General features: G+C 36.1%; 1 protein-coding gene across 1 annotated transcript in view; it reads left to right on the top strand.

Moving 5' to 3' along the window:
• The window catches only part of SEMA3D (semaphorin 3D), a 154372-nt gene that overhangs the window by 115495 nt on the left and 12356 nt on the right, over window positions 1-26521 (top strand). Inside the window, exons 11-15 of the mRNA XM_056118199.1 lie at window positions 9498-9720; window positions 13513-13601; window positions 15587-15628; window positions 18971-19128; window positions 21536-21600. Of these exons, the coding sequence (XP_055974174.1) occupies window positions 9498-9720; window positions 13513-13601; window positions 15587-15628; window positions 18971-19128; window positions 21536-21600 (577 nt within the window). The remainder of the gene's footprint in view (window positions 1-9497; window positions 9721-13512; window positions 13602-15586; window positions 15629-18970; window positions 19129-21535; window positions 21601-26521) is intronic.

Raw genomic sequence — 26521 nt, 5'->3', positions numbered from 1 at the left:
TTCTGGAAGATGTGATAGATCTCTCAGGATGTCGGAGGGCAGTCATCTTGGTCTTGTAGTTGGCAAAGGACAGGCGGGCATTATGAATGCTTTTCCCAGCTTCTGCCGCATCTACCAGCACTTCTGCTCTTCTCTCTTTGAGGTCTTCCTTGATCGCATCTCTTCACTGCTATGCTAGCTCAGACGTTTCCTTGCGGTTGCCTGAGGCATGTGCCAAACCACGTTGGCAAATAAGCTCAAGAGTTTTCAAAAATAGGCATTTTTTTGTGGCTATCTTTCTCTTGGCGTTCCTCACACAATCATGAAGGTTCTGAACCAGTTGATCATATTCCTCATCAATGTTGTAAACAATGGCATCTTCCCATGTTGTAGCAATAGTGACAAAGAGCTCCCAGTTGGTGGTCATTCTGGTAGTTCTCTTCTTAAACTTTGCAGCCCTTTCTCCCCACTCTTATTTCACTTTAAAAATCTTAGCGCTTACATGAGTTTCTCAAGTAAAGCCCCAATTTTAGTAAAAATAAATTAGTTATAGCTCCTCTCTTTTTTTCCATTTTTTATAATTTTATTTATTGAATCACTGTGAGAGTAGTTACAAGGCTTTTGGGTCTAAGTCTCAGTCATACAATGAAACACGCGTACCTTCACCAGTGCCCATTCTTCACCACCAAAAATCCCAGTATACCCCCACCCCACACCCTCCCCCTGCCTGTGGGGCAGATGATTTCTACCTTACTCTCTCTCTACTTTGATCACATTCACTATTTCAACACCAGACCCACCATTATTTAAGATTTTACCCCAACACTCAGATCTGCTGAAAAGGCAACAATAGATAATTTGTGTTCTATTGCTGGTTATGAATAACATATGATGTCGTGTGGTTGCAGTAGGGCCATGTGGTTTTGAAATTCTGAAATTTTAACACTTAAATCTGGAGGGATTTCTGCCAAAAGTCACTGGGTTTAGAGATCCGCTCCTGAGTCTCTGGGATCATGGCCGTTGAGCAGCTTGATGAGGAGTCAAAGAGGCCATTCGTGGGCGATGACTTGGGGTCTCATTGGGGTGGGGAAGACAGGCCCGGCTCCACCTCCCCCCCATCCCGTGAGACCCAACAAGTTTCGTCACTGCGGGCCCAAGCCTGACTGTTCAATGGCCTCTGGAGGATGACAGCCACCAAGTCACCAAGAGGGAGCAGGCAGAGGGACAGCACCCATTCCCCCCTGGGGTGGCCCGGTGACAGTAACCTACTGTGGGGTCCGGACACATTTCTGACAAAAGCTGCTGGGTTTCGAGATTTGTTTCTGAGTCTCTGGGATCAAGGCCGTTGAGCAGCTTGATGAGGAGCCAGAGAGGCCATTCGTGGGCGATGACTTTGGGTCTCGTTGGGGTGGGGAGGACAGGCCCGGCTCCACCTCCCCCCCCCCATCCCGTGAGACCCAACAAGTTTCGTCACTGCGGGCCCAAGCCTGATTGTCCAATGGCCTCTGGAGGATGACAGCCACCAAGTCGCCAAGAGGGAGCAGGCGGAGGGACAACACCCTTTCCTCCCTGGGGTGGCCCAGCAACAGTAACATACTGTGGAGTCCGGATGCATTTCTGCCAAATGCCACTGGGTTTTGAGATTTGTTTCTGAGTCTCTGGGATCATGGCCGTTAAGCAGCTTGATCAGGAGCCAGAGAGGCCATTCGTGGGCGATGATGACTTGGGGTCTCGTTGGGGTGGGGAGGACAAACCCGGCTCCACCCTCATCCTGTGAGGCCCTGTGTGTCACGTCACTGGGGACCCAAATGTGACTATCCAGGGGCCTCAGACGGATGGCAGCCACTGGGCCGCTGGGGGAACAGGCCAAGGCACGAAACCTATTCCCATCTGGGTTGGCCCAGCACTGGTAGCCTACTGCAGAGACCAGACGCATTTCTACCTAAAGTCACTGGGTTCTGAGATAAGTTTCTGAGTCCCTGGGATCATGTCCATTAAGCAGTTCAATCAGGAACCAGAGAGGCCTTGCCTCCAATTATATAGCTGAGCCGGAGGTGGTTTGTGGGTGTGTTTCCCACATACCTAACTTTTGGCCATTTACTTTCTTGGCAAACCTTGCCCCAAGTTTTTGGGGTCTGGCCAAAGGCACAGCAGCAATTTTGGGGTATCTGGTAGTCTGAAGGCGCCATGAGGCTGCTGATGCACTTGCCTCACAGGTACAGATTGACCTGTTGGCGGCACCATACCCCCATAGCTCCTCTCTTTTAATTTCCAATTATAATTTTGGTGTTACTTTGGTCTATACAGGTAAGTGATAAACATATTTAAACATATTGTAGTTCCTTATATACCACAAAACTGTTCTCTCTCTCTCTCTCTCTGTCTCTTTCTCTCTCTTCTTTTCTTTTCTTTTTTTTTTTTTTTGGTATAAAGAAATCAAATGAGAAGCCATACAAACTGTACTATGAAGATTCCTGTGAGGTTCCTTGGCTAAATATCTGAAATAAAATCATATTTCAAGAAATGCCCCATCTTGTTAGAAACCTCCCTGACAGCTCCACATTTTTTGTTTGCATTTCCTGGCAGACTACATTAAACATTTTCTTATTTTCAGATCTAATCTTCTTCATATTTGGTTGTTGCTTCTTGCTTTATCTTAAGCCATATCAAAATCATTAAGTTAATGTCTTTCCCTCTATTAATCATTGTATGAAAAATATCCTATAAAAACTCTCTCCTCCCAAATTTCATGTTACAAACTTAGAGATCTTTGAAAAATGTTAAAATCCTTTCTCAGTTATTGCTTCATATTAATTAAATGGCCTCTTAATTTACCTGATCTCTATAAAATAATTTACCTGATTTACCATGAAAACAACCTTAAACGATGTTTCAAATATTGCCTTACATAAAATGAAACAGCTCCTTCTATAACATCACAGATATTCTTCTAAATAAGAGGCCCCACCATGTAAAACTCCTTACATAGAATTTTGTCAGGATTCCAAGTAAAGTAGTTTATTCCCTTTGCAGCAGGGTTCTTGCTCTCCCTCTTTAATGTTGTGATATAAAATATCATGAACATGATTTGTAGGTGTCATAATGTCTAACAGTTGTTAGTTTCAATCAGCCAAGTTATCAGACTGACAGTCTAAAATATATGGACGGGGGGATGGAGAGATAATACTGCATATGGTAGATGCTAGCCTTACACAAGACCAATTTTCTTGTTGCTGTTTCTGCATGGAGTCAGTCACCAGCCCATACTCAGTAATCCATTGGTCTCCTCAGTGCATTCTGGCCTGATCACCATGCTCCCTCCCATCCCCCCTGCCACTCTGGATGTCCAACAGTGATGAACTAATGAAGGAGGGAATGGTGCTACCAGGCTGGTTGGTAATCAGTGACTGTTTATTAAAGTTTCACAGCATTAATTACAGAGATTTCTCTATAAGGGTTGGGGGTAGCAATCACACATAGATGTGGTTGAACATTGTTATAAAAGATGAACAGATGCAAAACCTTTCCTACAGGGGAAGTTCTTCTAGGATATACTCAAGAACAAAATGTAAGTCCTCAGTAGTCTAGAGTCCTGCTAAGAGATCCGCCTTAGGGCAGAATTCATCTAAGGATGCATTGCTTTCCCCTTTTCTTAGCCAGTATCCATTTAAACAATCATCTTAAATTTACTTCTTAATAATATTTCTACTCATTTTATATGGATATAATAAGAGATATATTAAGCTTAAAAGTTGGCTCTTCCTGGGGACATCTCGCTATGTATCCCAGACTACAGTCCTCAGGCCAGGTTGATCTTTCCCCACAGGGTCCTTATTCAGTTAATTCTTTTTGGGTCATGACAGAGTTTGTTCCACATCTGCACTCTTAATATACTTTTTTATGGCACTTACCCTGTCCCTTTTTCATTCCAAGGTCGCTTTTGGCATCAAACAAAGGAACAGATACTCCATCAAGTACTCCTTTGGTGCTTTTTTTTTCTTACTATAAAAGACAAGGGCATAAGCATTTTTGTTGCTCAGAGAGACCCCAGTTTGGCGGTGTTAGGAACCAAGGGCAACTGAGGCTTAAATGAATATGACAGATGCCCGGGAGTAAGTATTATTTGAAGTCAATTAACTCCCATGTTACAAAGGTATAGCATTAACTGTCTTCCTGTGTCTATACAAAAAGGACACTGCATTCAAATAAACTATGCAAAGGACATAAAGAAAGAAAGAAGCAACATTTCACTTACATACACAGAATCCAGAGTCCTCAGAAGAATTTGGCCTTATAAGTCATAGGTCTTATTTGGGGATAAAATCGATTAACAGATAGGGCAAGAAGAGTACAAAGGAGAGGTTAAATATAAATACAGAAGATTGGAAGTACCTGATGGAATTGTGTGTGCCTTGGGAGCATTTTGGTGGGAGAAACTCAGTAAACCTAAGTTCCCTGGAGGGGTAGAAAGGAAAAACAATGTTATCCAACAGAGAACCAAGGTTTGATCCCTGATATCACATCCCGTCCCCCACCAGTACTGCTGGGAGTGGTCACTGAGCATGCAACCAAGCACAAACTCTGAGCAAAATTAAATATCCTCCCCCACCTCCAAAAACCTTCACAAGCTAATAAAACTAAAATGGATGTGCAAATCCCAATTTTATTTCATTCAACTATTAGAAAGCACACAGTTCAGATCTACATAGATTAGGTCTGGGTCCTGGCGTATCCACTTGTTCTCAAAATATTTTTTTTACTCTGGTAGCAAAATATCAAAAGTTTAACCGAGATTGATTTACATTTTTTCTTCAAAAATCAAATGCTTTGCCTAGATTATAAGACATAATAATCTAGTCAAAAACTAGATCCATGTAGCCAACTGAATATATTTGATAGTGTTTCACCTAGATCTAGATTGATTGCTGAGAAATCCCAACTTGCACATTGGCCAAAGTTCTAAACCACAAAGAACCCACAAGTCCTATGTTTACTCTTTGGACACCCACTTATTCTTTTCTTTATCCATCTGAAATATTTGACTAGAACATTCATATATCCCTGTAACATATTCTATTCATAGGGAACTGATGATTTTTCAAATAGTATGTCTTCATTAATCTTCTAAGTTAGATATGGATAGTAATTGTGGCTGGTCTTGGCCCTACCAAGGGGACTGAACAGTAATGGAAGAATCACCTCATAGGTTTTCATATGCTTTCTAATTTTTGCACTGAGAAATAATGCCAGTATTGTAAATAAGACCTTTCTAATATATTTCAATGAGAAATGTTGGGAGAAATCTTATTTTATGTTTCATAGTATCATAGGTGTCTATCATGTTCAATTCAGTTTTATTTTCTCCCTAATATTTGTTCTCTAAAGGCCTTCCACTCTGTTGAAAAGCATACTATGATTACTTGTAACTAGCTCTCTAAATAACTGAGTTTGTCTTTAGTTCTATTCCACCTAGGTTTTTGACTCTAGAAGCAAAAGACGGATACTGCATTAGAATCTGGTCCCCTGACTACTGCCTGTTCCTAAATTTTGTTACACTGTAGAAGATATAAGATAAAACATCCCTAAAACTGATTTAACTGGACATAGCCTATTCCTCTAAAACAGTGAGAGGTGATAAAATTCTAACACACACACACACACACACACACACACAACACACACACAAAAAACTTTCTCAGTTGTTATTCAACTTTCTTTTCCCTAGAGAGAACTTTTGCTCTTAAAATGAGATTCTTCAAATCACAGTTTACTTACTACATTCAAATATTTCTCATTTTCTGGCATTAAAAAGATCACTCAAAGATAACCACCTTTTTTGAAGTGGGGGAAGCGAAATATAGATATGGGAATTTGGAAATGGGAATTTGGATATGGGAAGCGGCAGGGAGGAATGAAGAGAAGTGGAGAACACAGAGGAGGGGAAGAAGGAAAGGAATAAATAAATGGGATTTTATTCTGTACTCTGGCCTTTGAAGATCTTATTAGGTATGGGAATCTTCATTTTCTATATCTGTTATAAACTAATTAGTACAGTTATAAGCAGAAGGAGAGAAGAACAGAGAAGAATACTTATTAAATTTGTGTTTTGACCTTATAAATAAAAATGAGGATTTCTTGAGCTAGTTTATTTGTCCTACTTCACTAAAATGAAACTAGTTCTGTCTTTCCTCTGTGCCATGTCTTGCATCACATTTGTTGTTTCTTAGATTTGTTTCAAAGGAAAATACTACCTGTAGAGAATCCTCTGAGGCAGTCAGAGGAGAAAACTTTTAACAGCTGTCTGGACCCTTGCCAAGGGGGGCAAAGTTCTCTTATTGGATAAAACCCATTTTTCTCCTCTTATCCATTGCTTCCCCCTGCACTACTAAAGGCCTTAGACAAACAAGTAGCTCTGCCAAGCATAACATGATCACACCTAGCGGCTGTAGGCGCTGAACCCCAGGGCCGCGCTATTGGATTTACCCTTTCATCTCAGGGTTTCTCCTCTCCACTCTTGTGCTGCTGTTGCTTCTAGCAAGCTACTGACTTTTTCAAGTTTGGAAATAGCTTCCTTTGGGTTCTTTTGTCTCCAAAATTTAACTGCCGTGTTAAAAGAGATTTTCCAAACAGTAGGTGGAGATGCCATAAAGCGCCTAGATTTATTTCCTGCAGCCAGAGAAGATGGAGTAGAAGTGAGGCATTGGAAAGAGCAAGGCAGGAATGAATGATCTTCTAGGAATATTGTGGAGTATTGTGTCCCAACAAGCAGATCCTAAAGTCCATACATGTAGAGGAAAAGCCACCAGATGTTTAATACCTGGGCATACGGGGCAATAGAAAAGGTTCCTAGGAGTTTTTTGAAAGGAAATAAGTGAATATGAGAATTTAATTTAGCTCTAGCATTAGCATTTTCTATATTTTCTTTACATTTCTTTCTTTTATTTTTTTTTTTGTAAATTCTGCCTTCACCTGCAGTGTTATAAGACACCTCAAGTTATTTTTAGATATGTGGATATGCAGCTACGTGTTATCAAAGGAAAAATCTTACTCTTTTGAATGTGCTAGAATGACAATATCTGGTTTAAAATGTACTGTCTCAAGCCTCGGGGAGCAAGTCTGCCAAATCACCTTTATTAGTGAAACATAAAGGAGACCGAAAACTGCGAGGTCACTCACAGTAACCAGGAGGACAAAGGTCATCTGAATACCAGCAGCATGCCATGGGGGATAGCACCATATGGGGAAAGCACTTTCAGGAAGATCGCTGTGGAATAGTCAATGGCACTGAGGTTTCTCTTCTCTAAATTTTATGTAATAGTGAGGAAAATTGTGCTTGCTTCTTCAAGGATATTGTCGTATCTCAGTTGACCTCAACTTTCTTACACTAAAGTTCTATTATTTAGGAGTCAGAATGATAGTGGAGTGGGAAGGGCTTTTGCCTTCATGTAGCCAACCTGGGTTCATTCCCTAGCACCCCATAAGGTCCCCTGAGTCGGCCAGAAGTGAACCCTGAGTGCAGAACCAGGAGTAAGCCCTTGGTCCAACCAGCTTTGGTTCCCCCCAAAATAAAAGAAAATGTCAAGTCTTTAGAAAAAAATCTATAATACCCCATTATGTGAATGCCATAACATATTTATTTTTGAAACTTTGCTACTGTATAGCTAGTGATACAAAATTATATATATATGCAAAATTATATATAGGCATATGTATACACATATATGCATGTAGAGAGAAAGAATGATAAAGTTAGGTAGATCTAGACTGCTATACTCTATCTCTCTCTCTCTCTATTTCTTTCTCTCTATCAATTGGGAGGGTTAGTTTTCAAAAAGGTGACCCAGGAAAAAATTTGCCTTTGCTTTGATTTTAATACTATCCCAAACAGATTGCACTGCAGACATTCTTAGTTATAAGCCTATTATGAATGGCCTTTGTCTGAGTTTCCAACATGCAGCCTATAATTGGACAGAAGCTTTTTATCATTTGAGCTCCATATCCATTTTTGAGTCGCTGCTTAATCTGTTTAATGTAGGGTTCCTTTCATTATTGAATTACTAGACCCCACTTGACTGAAACTAAGTTTTAGAAACACCACTTGAAGACACAGTCTTAGACCTTAAAAAAGACCAACATTCAGTTTAGAACATACCATTTTCAACCTCTTTATTGCAGACCTGGAAACATAAATATAAGATCTTCTTAAGACAAGAATTGTAACATTTTTATGAATTATAAGGACTTTCTCATTTATTGATTCTCGAAAATCATGAGCTTATTTTTGTAGTGTATATTTTACTTGCCTCTAATTTATTGGAATTATGATTGTACTGGTGTAATACGTGAGATATTTGACTCCAGTGTTCAGTATATTTAGTGCTGGAGTCATCTGTCTCAGGAAATAACCCGTTTGAGTTACTGAGGATAATTTTGGACCCTTGATGGGGTTCTAGTGAGTGCCTGGTATAAACAGTTCAAATTAGTGGAGATTGTTTCCCATTTGTCTAAACACTAAAACAGAAAAAAACAAACACATTTCTTCCATATTTCTTTAATATTTCCTATTTTATTTCTTATGCCTGAATCATAGAGTCAAAGTTTTCTATTGCAAAAGAATGTGTGTACTTATCTATTAAGAATTAAAATATAAGAAGTGTGGTGACAGATTGTTCTTTTTAAGTTCAGCTTTTAAAAAACAGTATATTTTATGATAAACTGTATTTATTATTTGTCATGAGGCTGTTTTTTTTAAGTCAAATTATAAAGTAATTCCCTTGTTTATTCACGATCTTTAGGTAAAAGAACATCAAATTTGTTGTTAGTCTGGACTTCTTACTTTTACCACCAGGGGGCAGGTTATGCTAACACTTGAATTACTGGACACTGGCAGGCATAGGAAGCACTTCTAGGCAGAAGTCAAAATTTCACAAGGATATTTCCACAGGTTCTTTAGGAGAAGATCTGTTGGCATACTCACAGTTAATTTTTACACCACTCCCAAAATTAAATAACTATAATATCAAGCTAGTAAAGTTCTCTTGCAAGTAATTTTACTCTTGTAAATTTTACTCTTGTAAAATCTTGTTTTGATGTTCCATTCTATTATCAATCACGTGGTTTTAACTTAAAACTGAAACTTAAGTAAAAAGAACATGAAAAGAATGGTTTTTCATGTCTCCATGTTAACAGATTTCATAATTATTTCAACACTAATTTCTTGTGTATTCATAAGAAATTAAGGTCTTCAAGAAAAGAGCTTGCTGTGGAAACTTTTGAAAATAAAGATATATAGATACACTGATATACTTTAGAATATTTTTGACAGAAAGGAGATTAGAATACATTGAAGTAAAAAGGGTTTATTTACTAGCACAAAAATTTCATTTTGATGCTATTATTTATTTCTTTAATAAAGTGAATGAGAAGTCTGTAAAAGTTTATTAGAAGTGAGTGTAAGTAATCTACTCTGCTATAGAAGTACGAACCATGTCCTGTATTCCCCTTCCATTTCTTTTCAGTGTCCAAGTAAAACTTATGACCCACTAATTAAATCCACTCGAGACTTTCCGGATGATGTCATAAGTTTCATAAAGCGGCATCCGGTGATGTTTAAATCCGTGTACCCAGTGGCAGGAGGACCTACGTTCAAAAGAATCAATGTGGATTACAAACTGACACAGATTGTGGTGGACCATGTGATCGCAGAAGATGGCCAGTACGATGTGATGTTTCTTGGAACAGGTATGCCAGAAACAGATTGTGCTTTTATTGAAAAGTTTTATTGTTAGACAAAGAAACTACAAACAAGTAAATTGATTGAAAAATATACAATTGTTGGCGAAAACCTAAAAATTTCTTAAAAGGTCTTAACAGATGTTCTTGGTTAGGTAAAGGTAAAGGTAAAGGTAAAGGCCCTCCCGTTGATCGTCGATTTGCTCGAGCGGGCCCAGTAATGTCTCCATTGGAGACTTTGTTGTTACTGTGTCTGGCATATCGAATACTCTCGGTAGCTTGCTGGGCTCTCCGAGAGGGGCGGAGGAATCGAACTCGGGTCGGCCATGTAAGTTCGCTTGTAAGGCGAACGCCCTACCCACTGTGCTATCATAGCATCCTTTTGTCTTGTTTAAGATTTAAAATAAATGTATATGATGATTGCAAGATGTCTGCTATAAATTAGGTGTTCAATACATATTTGTTAAATGACTGTGCTAAAATTAAGCAAACAGGACAAGACAATATTTCATATTCTCTCTGTCCACAAAGATACTTACTATACTCTCCCCTAAAGAATTTTTCACCTCATTTTGAAAATTACTGTCTTAAGATAAATCTTCTAAGGAAGTTAAATGTTACTTATGAATATATTTAATTTTTGGAGATCATTTGCCCTTGTATTTTGGGGATCACTCTCATCACTAAAGCTTTTTAAATTTATTTTATTTATTTGATTATTTATTGTCAGTTATTCAATATGCCAGACACAGTAACAACAAAGTCTCCAATGGAGACGTTACTGGACCCGCTCGAGCAAATCAACGATCAACGGGAGGGCCTTTACCTTTACCTTTATCCAAAAATTATTTTTCCCAGAAAGAAAAAAATGGTTAATTCTGTCAAAGTTAATAAATTGCAAATTCAGTGCATCTAATAAATGGTAAGAAGTATTTTTTCCTTTATTGAAACACTGTGGTTACAAAGTTGTCCATGATGTATATGTTACAAGCATTCAATATTCCATTACTAGTCCCACCATTAGTGTAATCTTCCTCCACCCTTGTCCCCAGTTTCCCAAAGCAACACTTAAGTTTGTCCCTTTAACAGGCACAAAATAAGTTATTTTATATTTGTTCAAATTAAATATCTAATGGAATTTTTTTTAAAAATACACCAATAAAAATTTTTTTGAAAATAAATTTATCTGACCATAGTGATTGTTTAAAAGTTAGCTACACTGTTCATTGGTAGTTAGGCTTTATGTGTTATTGTTTTTGTTTATTTAGGTTAGTTGGCTTCTATGTTAATTTCCCGTCTAATTTGATATTATGTGCGGGCAGTGTACTCTCGGTAGCTTGCCGGGATGTCAGTAGTATAGAATTTGGAGGTGTTGTGACCCTGCACTCCAGAAGTTCCAGAATATTAAATTAGGCCGGAGTTTACATGGTGGCCATTGGGATATAGATGAAAAGGCCAGGGCTGCTGTAAGCACAGGGAATGAGGAGAGGCTGCACGCCCCCACTTTAAGAGGACCCCAGAGTTCCCAGCTTGAAAACCTCATGCACCTGAAATTTTCAGAAGTTTGGCACAGCTCAGTGATGAGACAGAGGAGTTGGACCACTGGCACAGCAGCAGCTGTGGGGTGTGAGGGCCCCCCCAGTTTTCAGTCAGAAGAATGGTGTACTCATGGGAAGAATCATTACTCCATAAGGTTATGTGTGTTTTAATTTTAGGAAGTCAACATCTGTCCACTGTCCACTGTCCACTGTCCTCCCATTGTTCATCGATTTGTTCGAGTGGGCACCAGTAATATCTCCATTGTGAGACTTGTTGTTATTGTGTTTGGCATATCGAATATGCCATGGGGAGCTTGCCAGGCTCTGCTGTGCGGGCAGTATATTCTCGGTAGCTTGCTGGGCTCTCTGAGAGGGACAGATGAATCAAACTCAGGTCGGCCGCATGCAAGGCAAATACCCTACCCACTGTGCTATTGCTCCAGCCCCAACATCTATCATATAACAAAATCTCTATACCCTAGACAATGTTATATAACTGAGTTCATTAAGCAATATACCGGGAAATAGGAAACAATGATGATTTTTAAATTGGCATTTTCATTGAAATGGAGGTCTGGGATTCCAAAGTAATTTCAGAATAACTCACCAGTGTTATGTCTTTTTAAAGAAATTGTGTGTCCTGGACTCAAGTTTCAAATAGTAGTTCTGGGGAATAATAAATGATTGATTTAGTGGCTTAAATTATTTGCTAGTTAAGTAAAAGGTTGTGGGGCAAACCCTATGCTATTCACCTATACAGAGGTAGAGGTGGACCTGACAGCTCAGATTTTCTGCTAGAGATCCACTATTAGAGAAGAGACTGGAATTTAACTTATTGGATTATGGAGAATACAGGTCAAATATGAGTTTGAGTTCATTCTCTGGTGCCAGAGTAATTCTAACCAGTGCCTGGAGTCCTTAGTGAAGGAAGACAGGAAAAAAAAAAAGGATAGAAGTATAGTGGTTTTCAAACCAGATTATGTTGCGTATAGAAGACCAAAGTAAAAATGAAGTTACATATACTAAAGAGGTAATTATCAGCATTTTATATAGAAATCACATCAAATTTGATGTTATTATGTTATCACTTGTTCTAATTAGTTTGCCACTTAATTTGCACTGCACACCTTATTCCTAGGTCTTTACCATTTCAGTGTCATAAGTACTAAAGTCACTAGGTGGCACTATCTAACTTACTGAGAAAATTGGAAGCATGATTAGATTTTTTTTCCAACAAAGACATTGAAAAGTATATATTTAATGTTTTTCAAAGAGTCTAAAAATTATTTGAGTAGATTTAAGTAATGAAGATAATTTTTTGCTGGCATTCTATTACTAGACATGTGAAAATACTCTAACAACAGTGCTCAGACTTTTAAAAGCATCCTTTATATATCAGTTAATTTCCAAATGATGTATTTTTAAAATTTTTTGGATTGTTTTTCATAAGCTGTATAGTCTTATAAAGTTCAAATTGTATATTAAGGGAATAGTTTCTAATTAATTAATTTTAGTGTATATTATTATTATTATTATTATTATTATTATTTGCTTTGGGGTCACACTTGGTGATGCACAAGGGTTAATCCTGGCTTTGCACTCAGGAATTATTCCTGGCGGTTCTCAGGGGACCATATGGGATGCTGGAAATCAAACCCAGGTCAGCCGCATGCAAGGCAAACACCCTACCACTATGCTATCGCTCCAGCCCCTAGTGTATATTATTAATATTTTTATAGTTTTTAAAATTAAACTATAATAATTTTAAACAAAATGCACATTCCTCGTACTTTAACTGTAAGTCAAAAACATTTGATAAGTAAATTTCAATTTCTCCATTCATATAGTTTAAAGTAATTTTTCTTCCATTTTAACATTATTAGTATATAAGCATTTTTACATATATATCATATATGCCTTATTACATTGATACTTGTATTTTAATATATTTGAGATTTTAATATAGTTTGTATAGTTCCAGAAATCTCATTCCACTTTTATATTATATATTTATTTTATTAGTATATAAATTATGACTATATGCCTTTTACTGTTGTTTTTACAAATATGCATTTTGTGAGCTGATAGTGATATTTCAGGAGGGGAAAATTACATACCTTAAATTTTGTTTCCTGCATGCTTTACTTCTAATTTCTTGAGAGACATTGAAACAAATGAGTGAACAAAGTTAAATTTGCTAGGATTATACCTACATGTAAGCATTAAAGTAGAAACAGCACAATCATGAACAATGTTCTTTCAGACATTGGGACAGTCCTCAAAGTTGTCAGCATTTCAAAGGAAAAGTGGAATATGGAAGAAGTAGTACTAGAAGAGTTACAGATATTCAAGGTAAGACTCAGTACAGAGTTCTGGAAGAAAAGATGGTGACAATGAGTAGCTAAAAGAGTACACCTTTTTATTTTGTTATTTATTTCTTTAGTATATCATCACTTTTTCCAGAGAAGTTTTTGGAAGTAGTTACTTTATTTTACTTTTCCATGAGGAATTGGGAAAGTTTTAAAAGCAAATAAGAATGGGACTCAACTTCTCCTATAGAATATCACTGAATCTGGACTCCTGGGATTACTCCTCATTATTGCATTTTCTAAGCATATGGTCAGAAAATAGCCACAATAGATGAAAGCCTGAAGACCCTTATAATCCAGATGCTTTTCTACTTTATAAATTTTGATTTTCAATTTTCTTCATTTTAATATGAAAAAAATAGAACTGTGTATAAATCATGGGCTCTGCCTTTTCTGTGAAGAACTTTAAAAATGTAGGCAAAATAGTTGTATGGAGTTGTATAACAGTTAAACTCCTTGGATGAAGAGTCCCCTCACTCACTAAGAGCAAGCAGATTTATAGCAATTATTCTTCACATTTAGGGGATGTCTTTGAGTTTTAACAATGAATTGTTATTGTAGAATACTTGTATATCCTCAGTGAAACTAAATGGCAATAAAATAAGGCATAAATATGTATTCAAAGGATTTAATATATATATATATATATATATAGTGGCTTTTAAAATATTTTGTGGAGGGTAGCCTATAAAAATGGACCTCTTTCATATAAACATCCATTGCCTTTAGAAGAGTGTAGAGCCCTGCACCATGAGGGCCCCAAGTTAATTAACATGCTGAGTTCCACAGGATCCTGTTTACATTGTGATAATAATAGTGGTCAAGGAGTTAACAAGAACAAGACCTGCTCTCTGTTGTCTACCAAAAACAGAATCTCGGGTGGTTCCCAAAGGAAAAGCCAATTTCAAATATAACTATGAGTTCCAAAGGCCAAAAAGCAATCCCTCTACAACTCATAAAAGAACTTGAAAACAAGACTTACAGTGTTGTGTTAGTGGTCCCAAGGAATTGTTTGAATTCCTCTGTTACAATTAGTGAAATAATTCCCTTAAATGTCATTGAATACATTTTTTGCACTTAACTTTTTTTCCTGTCATACATTTTCTTACATTTTTGACATCTGCCATTGTCAGTTGGTATTGGCTGGTAAGAAAAGAATAATATATGGTAGATAGATGATTATATAGTTGGATTCCCAATTAAATATCCCATACCTTTTATTTAAGTCGCTTTGTGTTGTTGTTCATACTTTTATATTTGTTTAATTTAATCATGATTTTTATTATGGTTTGGGGCCAAACCTGGAAGTGTTCAGGGCTTACCCTTGTCTTTGTGCTTCGTGGTTACGCATATCAGACTCAGGGGACCATGTGGGATGCCAGGGAGCAAATCTGGGTCAGCCACATTCAAAGCAAATGCTTTACCTGCTGTACTATCACTCTGGCCCCAGTCAAGCCATGTTTTCTATGAATAAAACTGCTTCTAAACTGCCCCTATCTTGAAATCATGGGGGTCAGCATCCTATTGTATTCCATAAAGAACATGTTCACTCACAAGGAGCACTATAACTCTTCAGAATACAACTACTTGAGCAAGGTTTTGAACTACTGATACAAGTAAGAGCAGAAAGAGACAATAAATCATTATGAAGGTGTCCTTGTCAACACTAGTTTAAATTATATGGAAACAGTTTAAGCAGAAATAAGAAAAAGAAAAAACTAAGTAACTGGGAATAATTTTTAATTAAGAGTATTTCCTCAAGATATTCCAAAGTAACTATATTGATAATTATTATATTCAAATAACAATATATTTGAAGGAAATAAAATATTAAGATCCTTTATTTTTATATATAGTAGGGCTTTGAAATTGACTTCAGTGAACCCAGCTATAAGATAAAACAATATACTGTCTACTATAAAAGACTGTGAATGCTTATCTTTATTAAAGTTTAACTTCTCTTTTCAGCACTCATCAATCATCTTGAACATGGAGTTGTCTCTTAAACAGGTATTTTCTTTCTCTTTCTTTCTTCCTTTATTTCCACATAAAAATTAACTACAAAGGCCAACAGTTGCTAAATCAAATGTTCTTTTAGGAAAATCCATTGAAATTATAAACTAAATTATAAACAATATAAAAAGACTTAGATTTATTTTATAATGATTAGAGATCATCATTTTACCTTTGCTTTTGGAGAAAATAGGACCACCTCTCATGAATTAAATAATACATTCTACCTTTCATTTAGCTCTTCAAAATTAAGCTTGCTCTTTTAATCTCATGAGGATTTCTTTCTGTCAAAGCTGTAAGAAATGCATGTAAAATACTAGTCCTAATCATTAAAAATGGTTTTTAATCAAAGCATCTATGAATCAGACTATATACTGTGGTGGCAAAGAGCCCAAGATGTAATTCCAACCTGCCACTTAATATCTGTCTCCCTGAATCAATCTCCGTAACAATATAGTCAGAAAAAGTATATTCTATTAAGCCGGGAGCTGCATGCAAAATTCTGGTCAAGGAACTTATACACTTTAATTATGATGTAAGAGGTAGCTATCAATTATATTGGGTATTATTTCATAGCTTTCAAACATGATACCCACAATCTACTAAATCCAAAGTTATTCAAGAGATTCACACTTGTAATGCCATTTCTGTATATGCCTCTAAGTTTTATAAAAGTTGATATATATTCAGCATTAAGGTCACAATGGTATTTTTTTAATCTCCTATGTACAGTATATCTCAGGGGAAAGATCTAAATAGTTTTATTCCTCATATTTGCTCTTAGTTTACTAACCATTCAACTATTCTTAATAGTTTACCACTTAGAGAGCATTTGAATGAATGATATAGTTTTATTGTCTTGTTTATTTTGATGAGGACCACACTTGGTCAGGGCTTCCTACTACTGGCTCTACGCTCAGAGATCTCTGCTGGCTGCGCTAAGATAATTGAATGTGATATCAGGAATTAAACACGAGAGTGCTGTATGTATATCAAGTGCCCTGCCTGCTATAGTATCTCTCCCAATCCATGATAGAGTTTTTAACTTCCCAAAGCTCATGGAGGAACTGGGAGAAAAAAAAGCAGGCTAATAGTGCAGAATAATGATGGTATTATGTACTGAGTACATACTAGGGTAGGGATAGAATGTGAATACACACGAGAAGTAGAGATGAAAGAATGGTAATACATATACGGGAAGTACATACTAGAGATAAAGAAACTGGTTTAAAAGGGAACCGGGGGCTGGAGTGATAGCACAGTGGGTCGGACGTTTGCCTTGCAAACAGCAGATCCAGGTTCAATCCCCAGCATCCCTTATGGTCCCCTAAGCACTGCCAGGAGTAATTCCTGAGTGCAGAGCCAGGAGTAAACCACTATGCATCGCCAAGTGTGATTCAAAAATAAATAAATAAATAAATAAATGGGAACCAGGGGCTGGGATTGGAGAGATAGAACGTAGGGCACTTACTTTGCACATAGCCAATCCTGCTTCTGTCCCTGGCAGTCCGTATGATTCCCTGAACCCTCCAGGAGTGATTCTGAGCACAGAGTTATGAGTAATCCCTGATCAACACCAAATGTGTCCTGAAAACCAAAAATAAAAGGGAGACACAGGTAGGGAATCAGGAAAAAAAATAATTAAAAGAAGACAAATGTCAATGATGCTATGATAGATATTGAAACTAGCCAGATAAATTACAAGGGATTTGGGTTGGGATATGAAAGTTTATGCTAAGTATAAAGAGAAAGGCCTTGAAAAGTTATGAAGAAGAGACTATAGTTTATGTTTAGATAGAGCAAGGGGGACATTTGTACACAGGAGGAAGACAGATGTTAGATATGAGTCTAGGAAAGACAGAGCAAAGTTAGACACCTCTTTATGGGCCCTAAGAAGTTTAGCAGGTTTATCTACAGAAGAAGGAAACCACTAAAGATTTTAAAGCAGAAAGATCATGATAAGATTTTTCTTTTAAAAAGATATGTCTGGTGTGTCGCTGTGGTAGATGGAGTGAGTTCTGGGAGAGAGGTGAAGATTTCTGGAAAACAAGGGTCAAGGAAGAGGAAATTGGACACTTACAAGTAATCCGGGAAAGAAATGATAAGGACCCAAACAAAGGTCATGGCAGTGGAAAGGGATAGGTGGGGATAAATTAGAGAGTTCTGTAGAAGAGAATGGAAACATATGTGATGACAGACTGGATGTGAAAGGAAGAAGACCCAAGACAACTCCCAACTTTGGGTCTTGGGTTGCCTATTGAGGGCAGAAAAAGTATATTTAGGGGAAACCATCTTCTATCCACATTTTTGTTGTTTTAAAATCCCCTGAGTCTGTACACTAGAAGGCTAATGAAATGAGAATAAACAGTATAAAAACCTCCTGAGAGGAGAGTATCAAGGAGGATAACATCCTTCAGAGTAAAACACTACAGAGAATTAGGTAAAACAAATAATGGACAGTGCACATTACAGTTATCAATGAGGAAAATGTAATGGATGATAGAACTATAAGATTTATGTAGTTGAGTACACATTACATATAGTAGCACCTATTCCTCATACTGTTTCCATTTAAAGTGTGGAAGGTACCACTAAACTTGCCCAATAGTTCACTGCAGGAAAAGCTACGCTTACCTCTGTTATTTTCTTCCTGACCCCTTCTCTCAGCCCTGCCCCCTTTTTACTACCATAAATACTCAAATGGATATGTGCCAAAAGTAGTTCATTTTTATCAAGACCTATCTTCAAAATTTAACTTTATTCAATAGGCTTTTCAATATTCCACATAACTTATTTATGACTTAGAATCCCTCAGATCTCCTTAATACTCTTCATTATGATGTCACTTTTTCCTTCAGGGATCAAGTGCTAAATTAACAAATTAAATGGTTCACTAAAATCACACAAAAAAAGTTTATAATTCACTTCTCAGTTGCTGTCATATATTATAGGAGGAGAAAACCATCAGTGCTGGCTATCTAGCATCTGTGCTTGATATAATTTACCAAAGTGCATTTTCAACTTTTGAGAAAGAATTTGACATCTTAATTCCTCAGTCTAGCAGCTGGCTTTTGACCTTCTTAAATTACTGCCAAGGTTACATTAATTCTATAGAATACTGTCCATTCCAATATCAACATATTCAAATCACTATTCTGTCTAGGGTAGAAGTGATTGACTTATCTTACTCTTAAAAGTTACATGTCCATATGAGTGTTTGCAATGGGCAAGATACCTGAAGAGACTGATATAGATCTATGATTTGGTATTCAGGAAGGGGAAGTTCTTAAGACTAATCTGAAAGATGCTTCTAATTCATTTGTTTTGCCTGATTTGCAGCAACAATTGTACATTGGTTCCCGAGATGGATTTGTTCAGCTCTCATTGCACAGATGTGACACTTATGGGAAAGCTTGTGCAGACTGTTGTCTTGCCAGGGACCCCTACTGTGCCTGGGATGGAAATGCCTGTTCTCGATACACACCCACCTCAAAAAGGTAAGAGGCACAAAAGAGTTAACAAGAAGTCTTCCTTTTTACACAATGGTTAATATATGTGAATACTTTTCCTTACAGTCTAACTTACAGAGAAAATGTCAAAAACATGAACAGTGGTAAGAATGGTAGAATGAAAACATTACATCATTTTTAAAACTAAGTTTTGCAAAAAGTAATTAAATAGATTGTTCAGAAACTTTGAAATGTGGAATTTTAAAAATGTTATCAATTGTTTATATCTATTTCCTTCTTCTATGTTAAACATTATTGAAGTTTTTTTCTTCCTGTTATCAATATTCTTCCTCTCTCACTATTAATTCTAAATAATATACACATATACTTACTGCTTTGTAAATAATATATAAATATATGAGCTGGTAAAACTTTGCACAAAGCACTCTTCAGTGACTTAGTACAATTTTACTTTTGTTATAAAGTCTCTAACTTGTAATTTATAGCTACTAAGTTAGACTTACCCATCAACTGTTGCCGTGCTGTTTGTAGATCAAGGCTTTTTGTGCTATTAAAAATAATGCTATTTTGATTCAGCAATTTCTTGCAAGAAACATATTGTTCACAAGTATGGGAAAATTGCGATAAAGTAATATGTTAATATATATATTTCAGCCTTGTTTTCACAGCAAAATTATTAGAGACAACCTCAAGTTAATTAATATAACTGATGCTGCCTAATTATTTCATTTATGAAAAACTACTTTAAAAAGTAGGTTCCAGAAACACTTAAAAGTATTATTCAGTTTATTCTCCTGTACATGAAATGTTAGCAGTTGAATATAATATCTTTTTTTGTTGGTTTTTGAGCCACACCCAGAAGTGGTCAGAGCTTACATCTGAATTTCTACTCAGAAATAACACCTGGTGCACTTGGGGGACCATATGGAGTGCTGGGGATTGAACTTGGGTTGGCCGTGTGCAAGGCATGCACTACCCACTGTACTATATCTCTGGCCTCAATATATGGTATTATTTTTGTCTTTAGATCTTATTAAAAATTAACCACTGAATATATGCTAGTCCATTACTGAATATTATTTTCGTTTTGAAATCTCAATGCCATGACAAGTTTCAAGTTCTAAGAATCACAGATTATGTATATACAGAAATTTAGCTGTTAAAAATTAGAAAATATTTTATAATCCTTAAAATCTCTTAATATTTGGTAAGTATATACTTTAATTACAAGCTGAAAGTAAGAAGTGCCTAACTTCTTTTTGGCTAAGTCTAGACTCATCTTACTGAGTCTTTGGGAATGCTTTTCTAGAAGTTAAAAACCATGACTACTTATTAATTGGTAAAGAACTTTCACTTTGATGAATTGACCCCATTCCTTAAGCAGCCAAGATTTAAAAACATTCTTGACCTTATGTACCTATACTGTCATCATTTTTTTTCTCCTTGAATTTCCCAGGACGATATCTCTGATCTTACAGATATGTCACTGTGATGTTTTTCCTTATCTTCTACAATGTCCATGTGAGCCAAACTATGTGTAGGATAGATGACTACTTACCTGGTCAGCATTGTCCTCTGGAGATGTCCAAAATACCATAGATGATTTATTGTGTGATTTCTATTATCTTCTGTGTGGCAACATAAAGTATAAAATGTCCAAAATAAATGAAAATATTCTCTACGAGTAGACTTGGTTAGTTTATGTAACAAAGTATAATCTTTTAACAGATTTTCTCTTTTGCATATTAGTTGCTTTTTACCCCTAAAGGAAAATAAGTGACAATAATGAGCAAACCCATCATTTTTATCATAATTATTATTAATAGTATTATCACGAATGTTACTATCATAGTGACTAAAAAAAGGTAGCATTACTTCTTGAATTTTTTTCCTCTTATCAGCCATTGAGAATAACATCATCACTAAGGCATACAAACTTGTACTTTCTTTTCAAATAATGTTATATCTTATTGTTTAGTCAAAATTTATGTAATAACCCTACATTTGGTAAGGAGTTTGGACTTGTTTATACTTATCTATCTACTAACTGAAGTTTTTATATTGTTTCTTTCCTATGGTGGACTAATATAAAGAAGGTAAGTGTAGTCACTCCCATTTATGTATATTAAAAGCCAGATTATGTTTGTATTCAGTTGATTCTGTTGAAAACTTTGTTAATAGTCAGAGAAAACAAAAACTGTAAAAGTTAAATAAAATATGATCTTATTGCCAAAACAGGATTTAATCTGCAAGAACTCAACTAGTAGTATTATTTGAATTAATGTTAGAGGGCATGGAATATTGACCTTTGATTAAGTTGAGCAGCATGACAAATATAGTTCTCCTTTAGCCACTATTATTATGTTAGATGTAAACATTTTACATCCCACGTATCATGCTAAACGTTCTGAACAGTTTAATTTTTTTTCCATAGACGAGCTAGACGCCAAGATGTAAAGTATGGAGATCCAATAACTCAGTGTTGGGACATAGAAGACAGTAAGTATAGGTTAAAAGGCTTTTCTACTATTTAAAATGTTAAGCCTATTCTTTGTGTGTCTTTTTATTATATGACTTAAAGCATCTATTATATAGGAAGATCTCATTTTTGTGCTATGCTTATGCTCTGGAAAAGCAATGAGAGATTTTAAAAAATCAACCTACTGTCCACGTGCCTAAGTGAATAATACTTTGTTATATGATTATTTGTTTCATATGTCTTTTAAAATTTCTATATCCCCCTTTTTACTGTCTTATCTAGTCTTGTAAAGCTTGAAAACTGCTTTTAAAGATAAAATAGGATATAGTCCAAATATATGGACATTTAAATAAACTTAATGGGCCCTTCCCAGAAAACTCTGCTAAAAATGTAGGCATTTATTAGAAAGAAAGTTTTAGGTAGCTTATGCATTCTTTGTATTCATGATTTAAATTCACATATTCTTTCATTCAGTAAATATTATTAAATGCTTTCATGTGTATATAATTGTCCTGAGTATTATTGGAGACAAAGAAACTCTTAAGAGAGCTTATTATTCTTCAGGGAAATGCCATAAGGCATAATTAGTAACATGGGAGTTACTGAAAAGAGTGATCACCAAAGGCTGAAGTATTCACAGAAAATTTCTTAGACTATAAAAACTAGAAAGTTTGAGTCTGAATGGGCAGACTGGAGAACAGAGAGGCAGTGTGTTGAGTATGTTTGATAACAGAAAAAAAAATTTATAAAGGTATTATTCTACATCTTTTCTTACTTACATGGCTTCACTTTCAAATAGAAAATACGTTTACCCAGGCACACAGATACAGGTAGACACATGCATAAATACAATTGGAGGAAGAAAGCTGCCTTCCTTTACTGTCACTTGTTGCCAACTTGGAATTGGAAAAACAACTCAAGCTCTTTAAAATGATTTCTAATGTTATTTTTTGAAAAATTATATGAACTATATTTGGTCCAGAATAATATGACTGTCAGAGGAATTAGAGCTACAGTAGTAAACAAAAAAGGAAACAATATGTACATTCCTGAAACTTATATTCTGTGTGTGTGTGTGTGTGTGTGTGTGTGTGTGTGTGTTAGGGGAAAGTAAAGGCAAGAGCAAACCAAACAAAGAACACTAAGAACGTGGAAACTATATACTTATATTAGTTTATGATAAGCATTATAAAGAAAAGTATCTAAAACACAATTGTTGCCTGTAGTACTCAAAATTATTATTTTCTCTTCACCATATCCCGTTCTTGCTATCACCAACCCACTGCACACAAGTCTGTTCTAATCATCATCATCACTCAACCCAATACATTTTTTTTGTCAAGGTCACTAGCAATTTCCTCTTTGCAAAATCCAATGGCCCATTTTCAGCTCTAACTTTTGCTTAGTCTCTAGCTCCCTCCTCCTTGAAAGATTTTTCTGTACTTGTTTTCATATAGTGATGTGCTGGAACCCTGAACAAGCGCTGTATGGGTCCCATGAGAGTAGAATGCTCATATTATTTAGGAATTCTGTGAGATGGATTTAAATCATTGGTAGCTTGAGTCAACTATGGTAGGGTTTTGGGGTTTTTTTCTAAGAAATCTGGTAGGTTTTACAAATCAGGGCTTATTATTTTGTTCAGAGATGGTGTTTCAATAAATAAATGTTTCCACAATTCACTCCCTTCTGTTTTATCTCTTGCCTAACAGACTTCTGAGTATTCTTAACTTTTCGTCCTACGATTTCAATATCTAATCTATGCTTATTTACTCCTTAATGCCATAATGTGCATGTTATTAAGGAAATTTTATTTCCACATTTATAGTACAGTTCTAGCATTTCCTGAGTACCAGACTTGTCTATTCATACTTGTCTGTTCACACCTTCTTAGAAACCTCTTAGATAAATAACCAATAAGTTTCTCAAATGGCATCTAGGAATTGTTATTCTCTTCAAAACCTGATTGTCCTGTAAATGTTTCCATAAAAATAAAAAAAAAAAACTTTCAATACCTGGTTTAAAGATCACCCTTTAGGGGTCATCTTTTCATCCTCTTTCTTTAACATATATCAATAACCTTTCTGTACCTTCTTCTGGCTCCATAGCAACAACTCTATTAAATACTGTCACCTGCCTCATGTCAGCCTAACCAAAGCCACCAGGCCTCTTTGGTACCATGAAAGGAGTCCCTGCTCTCCTCCTGTGTTTGCCTCTCCACAGTCTCTCCCCCATTCTGTGTCCCCACTTAACTTTGGGTAGCCTCCAAGTCGTACTCAGGGTTCCCCTGGGACCCTTGCTAGCAATACTCAGCCAACCAGGCACAATTCAATGCTATGATCAGACTGTGTGGTACTTGGGGCCTGCAGTCTGGGATCACCAGGAACTCCTAATGGTGCCGGAGGCTTCCAGGGCTTGAGATCACAAAGATCAGCACATATTTGATGCCGGGAACCAAATCTGTCAGGCTCCTGGAAGGCATGTCTACTAATTCTTAAAATACCTTTCCAGGCCCAGAGTAGCCTTTATAAACACTTGAGTCACATCATAGCATTCACTAATGCAAAATCTTCGACTAGCTTTTAGAATTAATAAAATAATTAAAAATCTCCAATTTTTAGGATGGCCTAAAAGATTCTCCTGATCAGGTTTAGATCATTCTTGGAACCTCGCTCATACCATTGATGCATTAATGGCTCAATGATTCTCATTTTCCAAAAGCCCAGATCTATTTTTTGCCTCAGGTGTGATAGCACATGTGTTTTTTCTGTACAAGAACTCCTCTCTTCAGATGTCTGTATTGCTCCATCTTCACATCATCTAATTCTGTGCCTTAAGTGTTTCTTAGCATTGAAGCATTTTCTTGATCATTCCATATGAAATGCCTTTCATTCTTTCCACCCTTATCCTTAGGTTTGTTTATTTTCATTGATAGCTCATAAAACTGTCAGATACAATCTTCTTTGAATATCATTTATATAATTATCTTTTTTACTCAAATAAGCTCCCCAAGGGCAATGAATTTGTCTGTCACTGTTACTAGTTTACTCTTATTACCTTAATGGCAGTTACATATTACACAAGAACATTTGTTTAATGGATAGATGAAGAAAAGTATCTCAGGTGTATATCTTTTGAGCTTTACCTAAGGGCAAGTCAAATTTGATAAAGTGAGTGAAGTGGCATTAGGGAGAATTTACATAGATTAATTTAAGTTCTTGTGTTTCCTGTGCTATTGTATGGAATTTATATTTACCCTGTAGGTGATAGGGAGCTATTTCATATCTCTACAAAACACTTTTTTAAGTAAAAGCAATTTACACTGTAAATCATTAATAGGATTTTTCAAAACCTGAGGAAGAAATCAGTTTGGGAAATTAAAAATAAATTAAGCGAGAGGGCAGGTCAGATATGAATAATAGTTTGTAGTAAAGAAGAAATGAGGTAATTTGCTTGTGGCCCACAGTATACAATATTTCAGTTCATGTGGTAATGATGTTGCAAATAATTGCTAAGAGATAAATTATTTTTTTTCTTCCTCTGTTACTTTAACTGTTACATGCTGCGATGGTACATTATTACTGATGCTTTAAATCAGTAATGAATTAGATGACATTTTTAAAAAAGTAAACCATGGTTTTGCTTTAGTTGCAAATACGTAATATTAGTGATATTTTATGTAAGTATTATTTATATAATTTATAAAATATTTTAGATATTATTACAAAATATTATAATCTGGAAGACTAAAATATTCTCTTCAGAACTATTTTGCGTGTGTGTGTGTGTGTGTGTGTGTGTGTGTGTGTGTATGTGTATGTTATTGGGGTCACATCTGGTTGTGCTTCAGGGCATTTTTTGTCTCTGCACTCAAGGATCACTCGTGGTGGGACTCTGGGAATAATAACTGGTGTTGGGAATCCAACCCAGGTCAGCTGAGTGCAAGACAAGTGCACACTACAATCTCTGTATATGCTGTCCAATCCAGTGAGAATTGTTCTCATAAATATTTTTGGAGCAATAGCACAGCAATAGGGCATTTACCTTGCACGTGTTTGACCCAACCGATCTGGGTTCAATTCCTTCGTCCTTCAACATGAGCCTGGCAAGCTACCGAGAGTATCTTGCCCGCATGGCAAAGCCTGGGAAGCTACCTGTGACATATTCACTATGCCAAACACAGTAACAACAAGTCTCACAATGGAGACGTTACTGGGCCCGTTCAAGCAAATGAATGAACGGGAGGACATTCACAGTGACAGTTATTGTAGAAAACTTTTATAGCTTAAAAATCATATAATAATAGAGGTTCAGAGAGATAGTAAGCAGGTATGGCACTGATCTTGCACATAGCCAAACATGGTTTAATCCCCGGTACTGGTCACCTGATCACTACCAGTAGTGATCCCTGAGCACTGAGCTAGGAGTGTGTCCTGAGCATTGTTGAGTATGGCACCAAACAAAATTTAATTAATGAATTATAATTAGATATTAATATGTTTATGTATGTACAAATGGCTATATATACTTGTCTATATATGTGTGTATTATATACCTGCATAATATAATCAATATATAACATATAATATATAAATAATGTATTGGTATAACAATATATTACATATAGCATATATACTTTACTTAAAATGCAAACGTAAAGCCAGAATTGAAACAACAAATTCATTTTCAATTAAATTGATATAGTCACAGTCCTCCCGTTGTTCATCGATTTGCTCGAGCGGGCCCAGTAATGTCTCCTTTGTGAGACTTGTTGTTACTGTGTTTGGCATAGAGAATATCCCACGGGTAGCTTGTCAGGCTCTGCCGTGAAATTGATATAGTAATGATTTTTAAATAGTCACTGCTTTTTTACTTATTTGAAATATACTTTCAGTGAGCCTAAAATTTCTTTTTGTTTAGTTGATTTCACTTAACCTTTATAAA

This window comes from Sorex fumeus, unplaced genomic scaffold (assembly GCF_029834395.1).
Source record: "Sorex fumeus unplaced genomic scaffold, SorFum_2.1 ptg000037l, whole genome shotgun sequence".
NCBI lineage: Eukaryota > Metazoa > Chordata > Mammalia > Eulipotyphla > Soricidae > Sorex > Sorex fumeus.
Note: the sequence above shows the minus strand (reverse complement) of the source record. Positions and strands in the feature narration are given on the sequence as shown.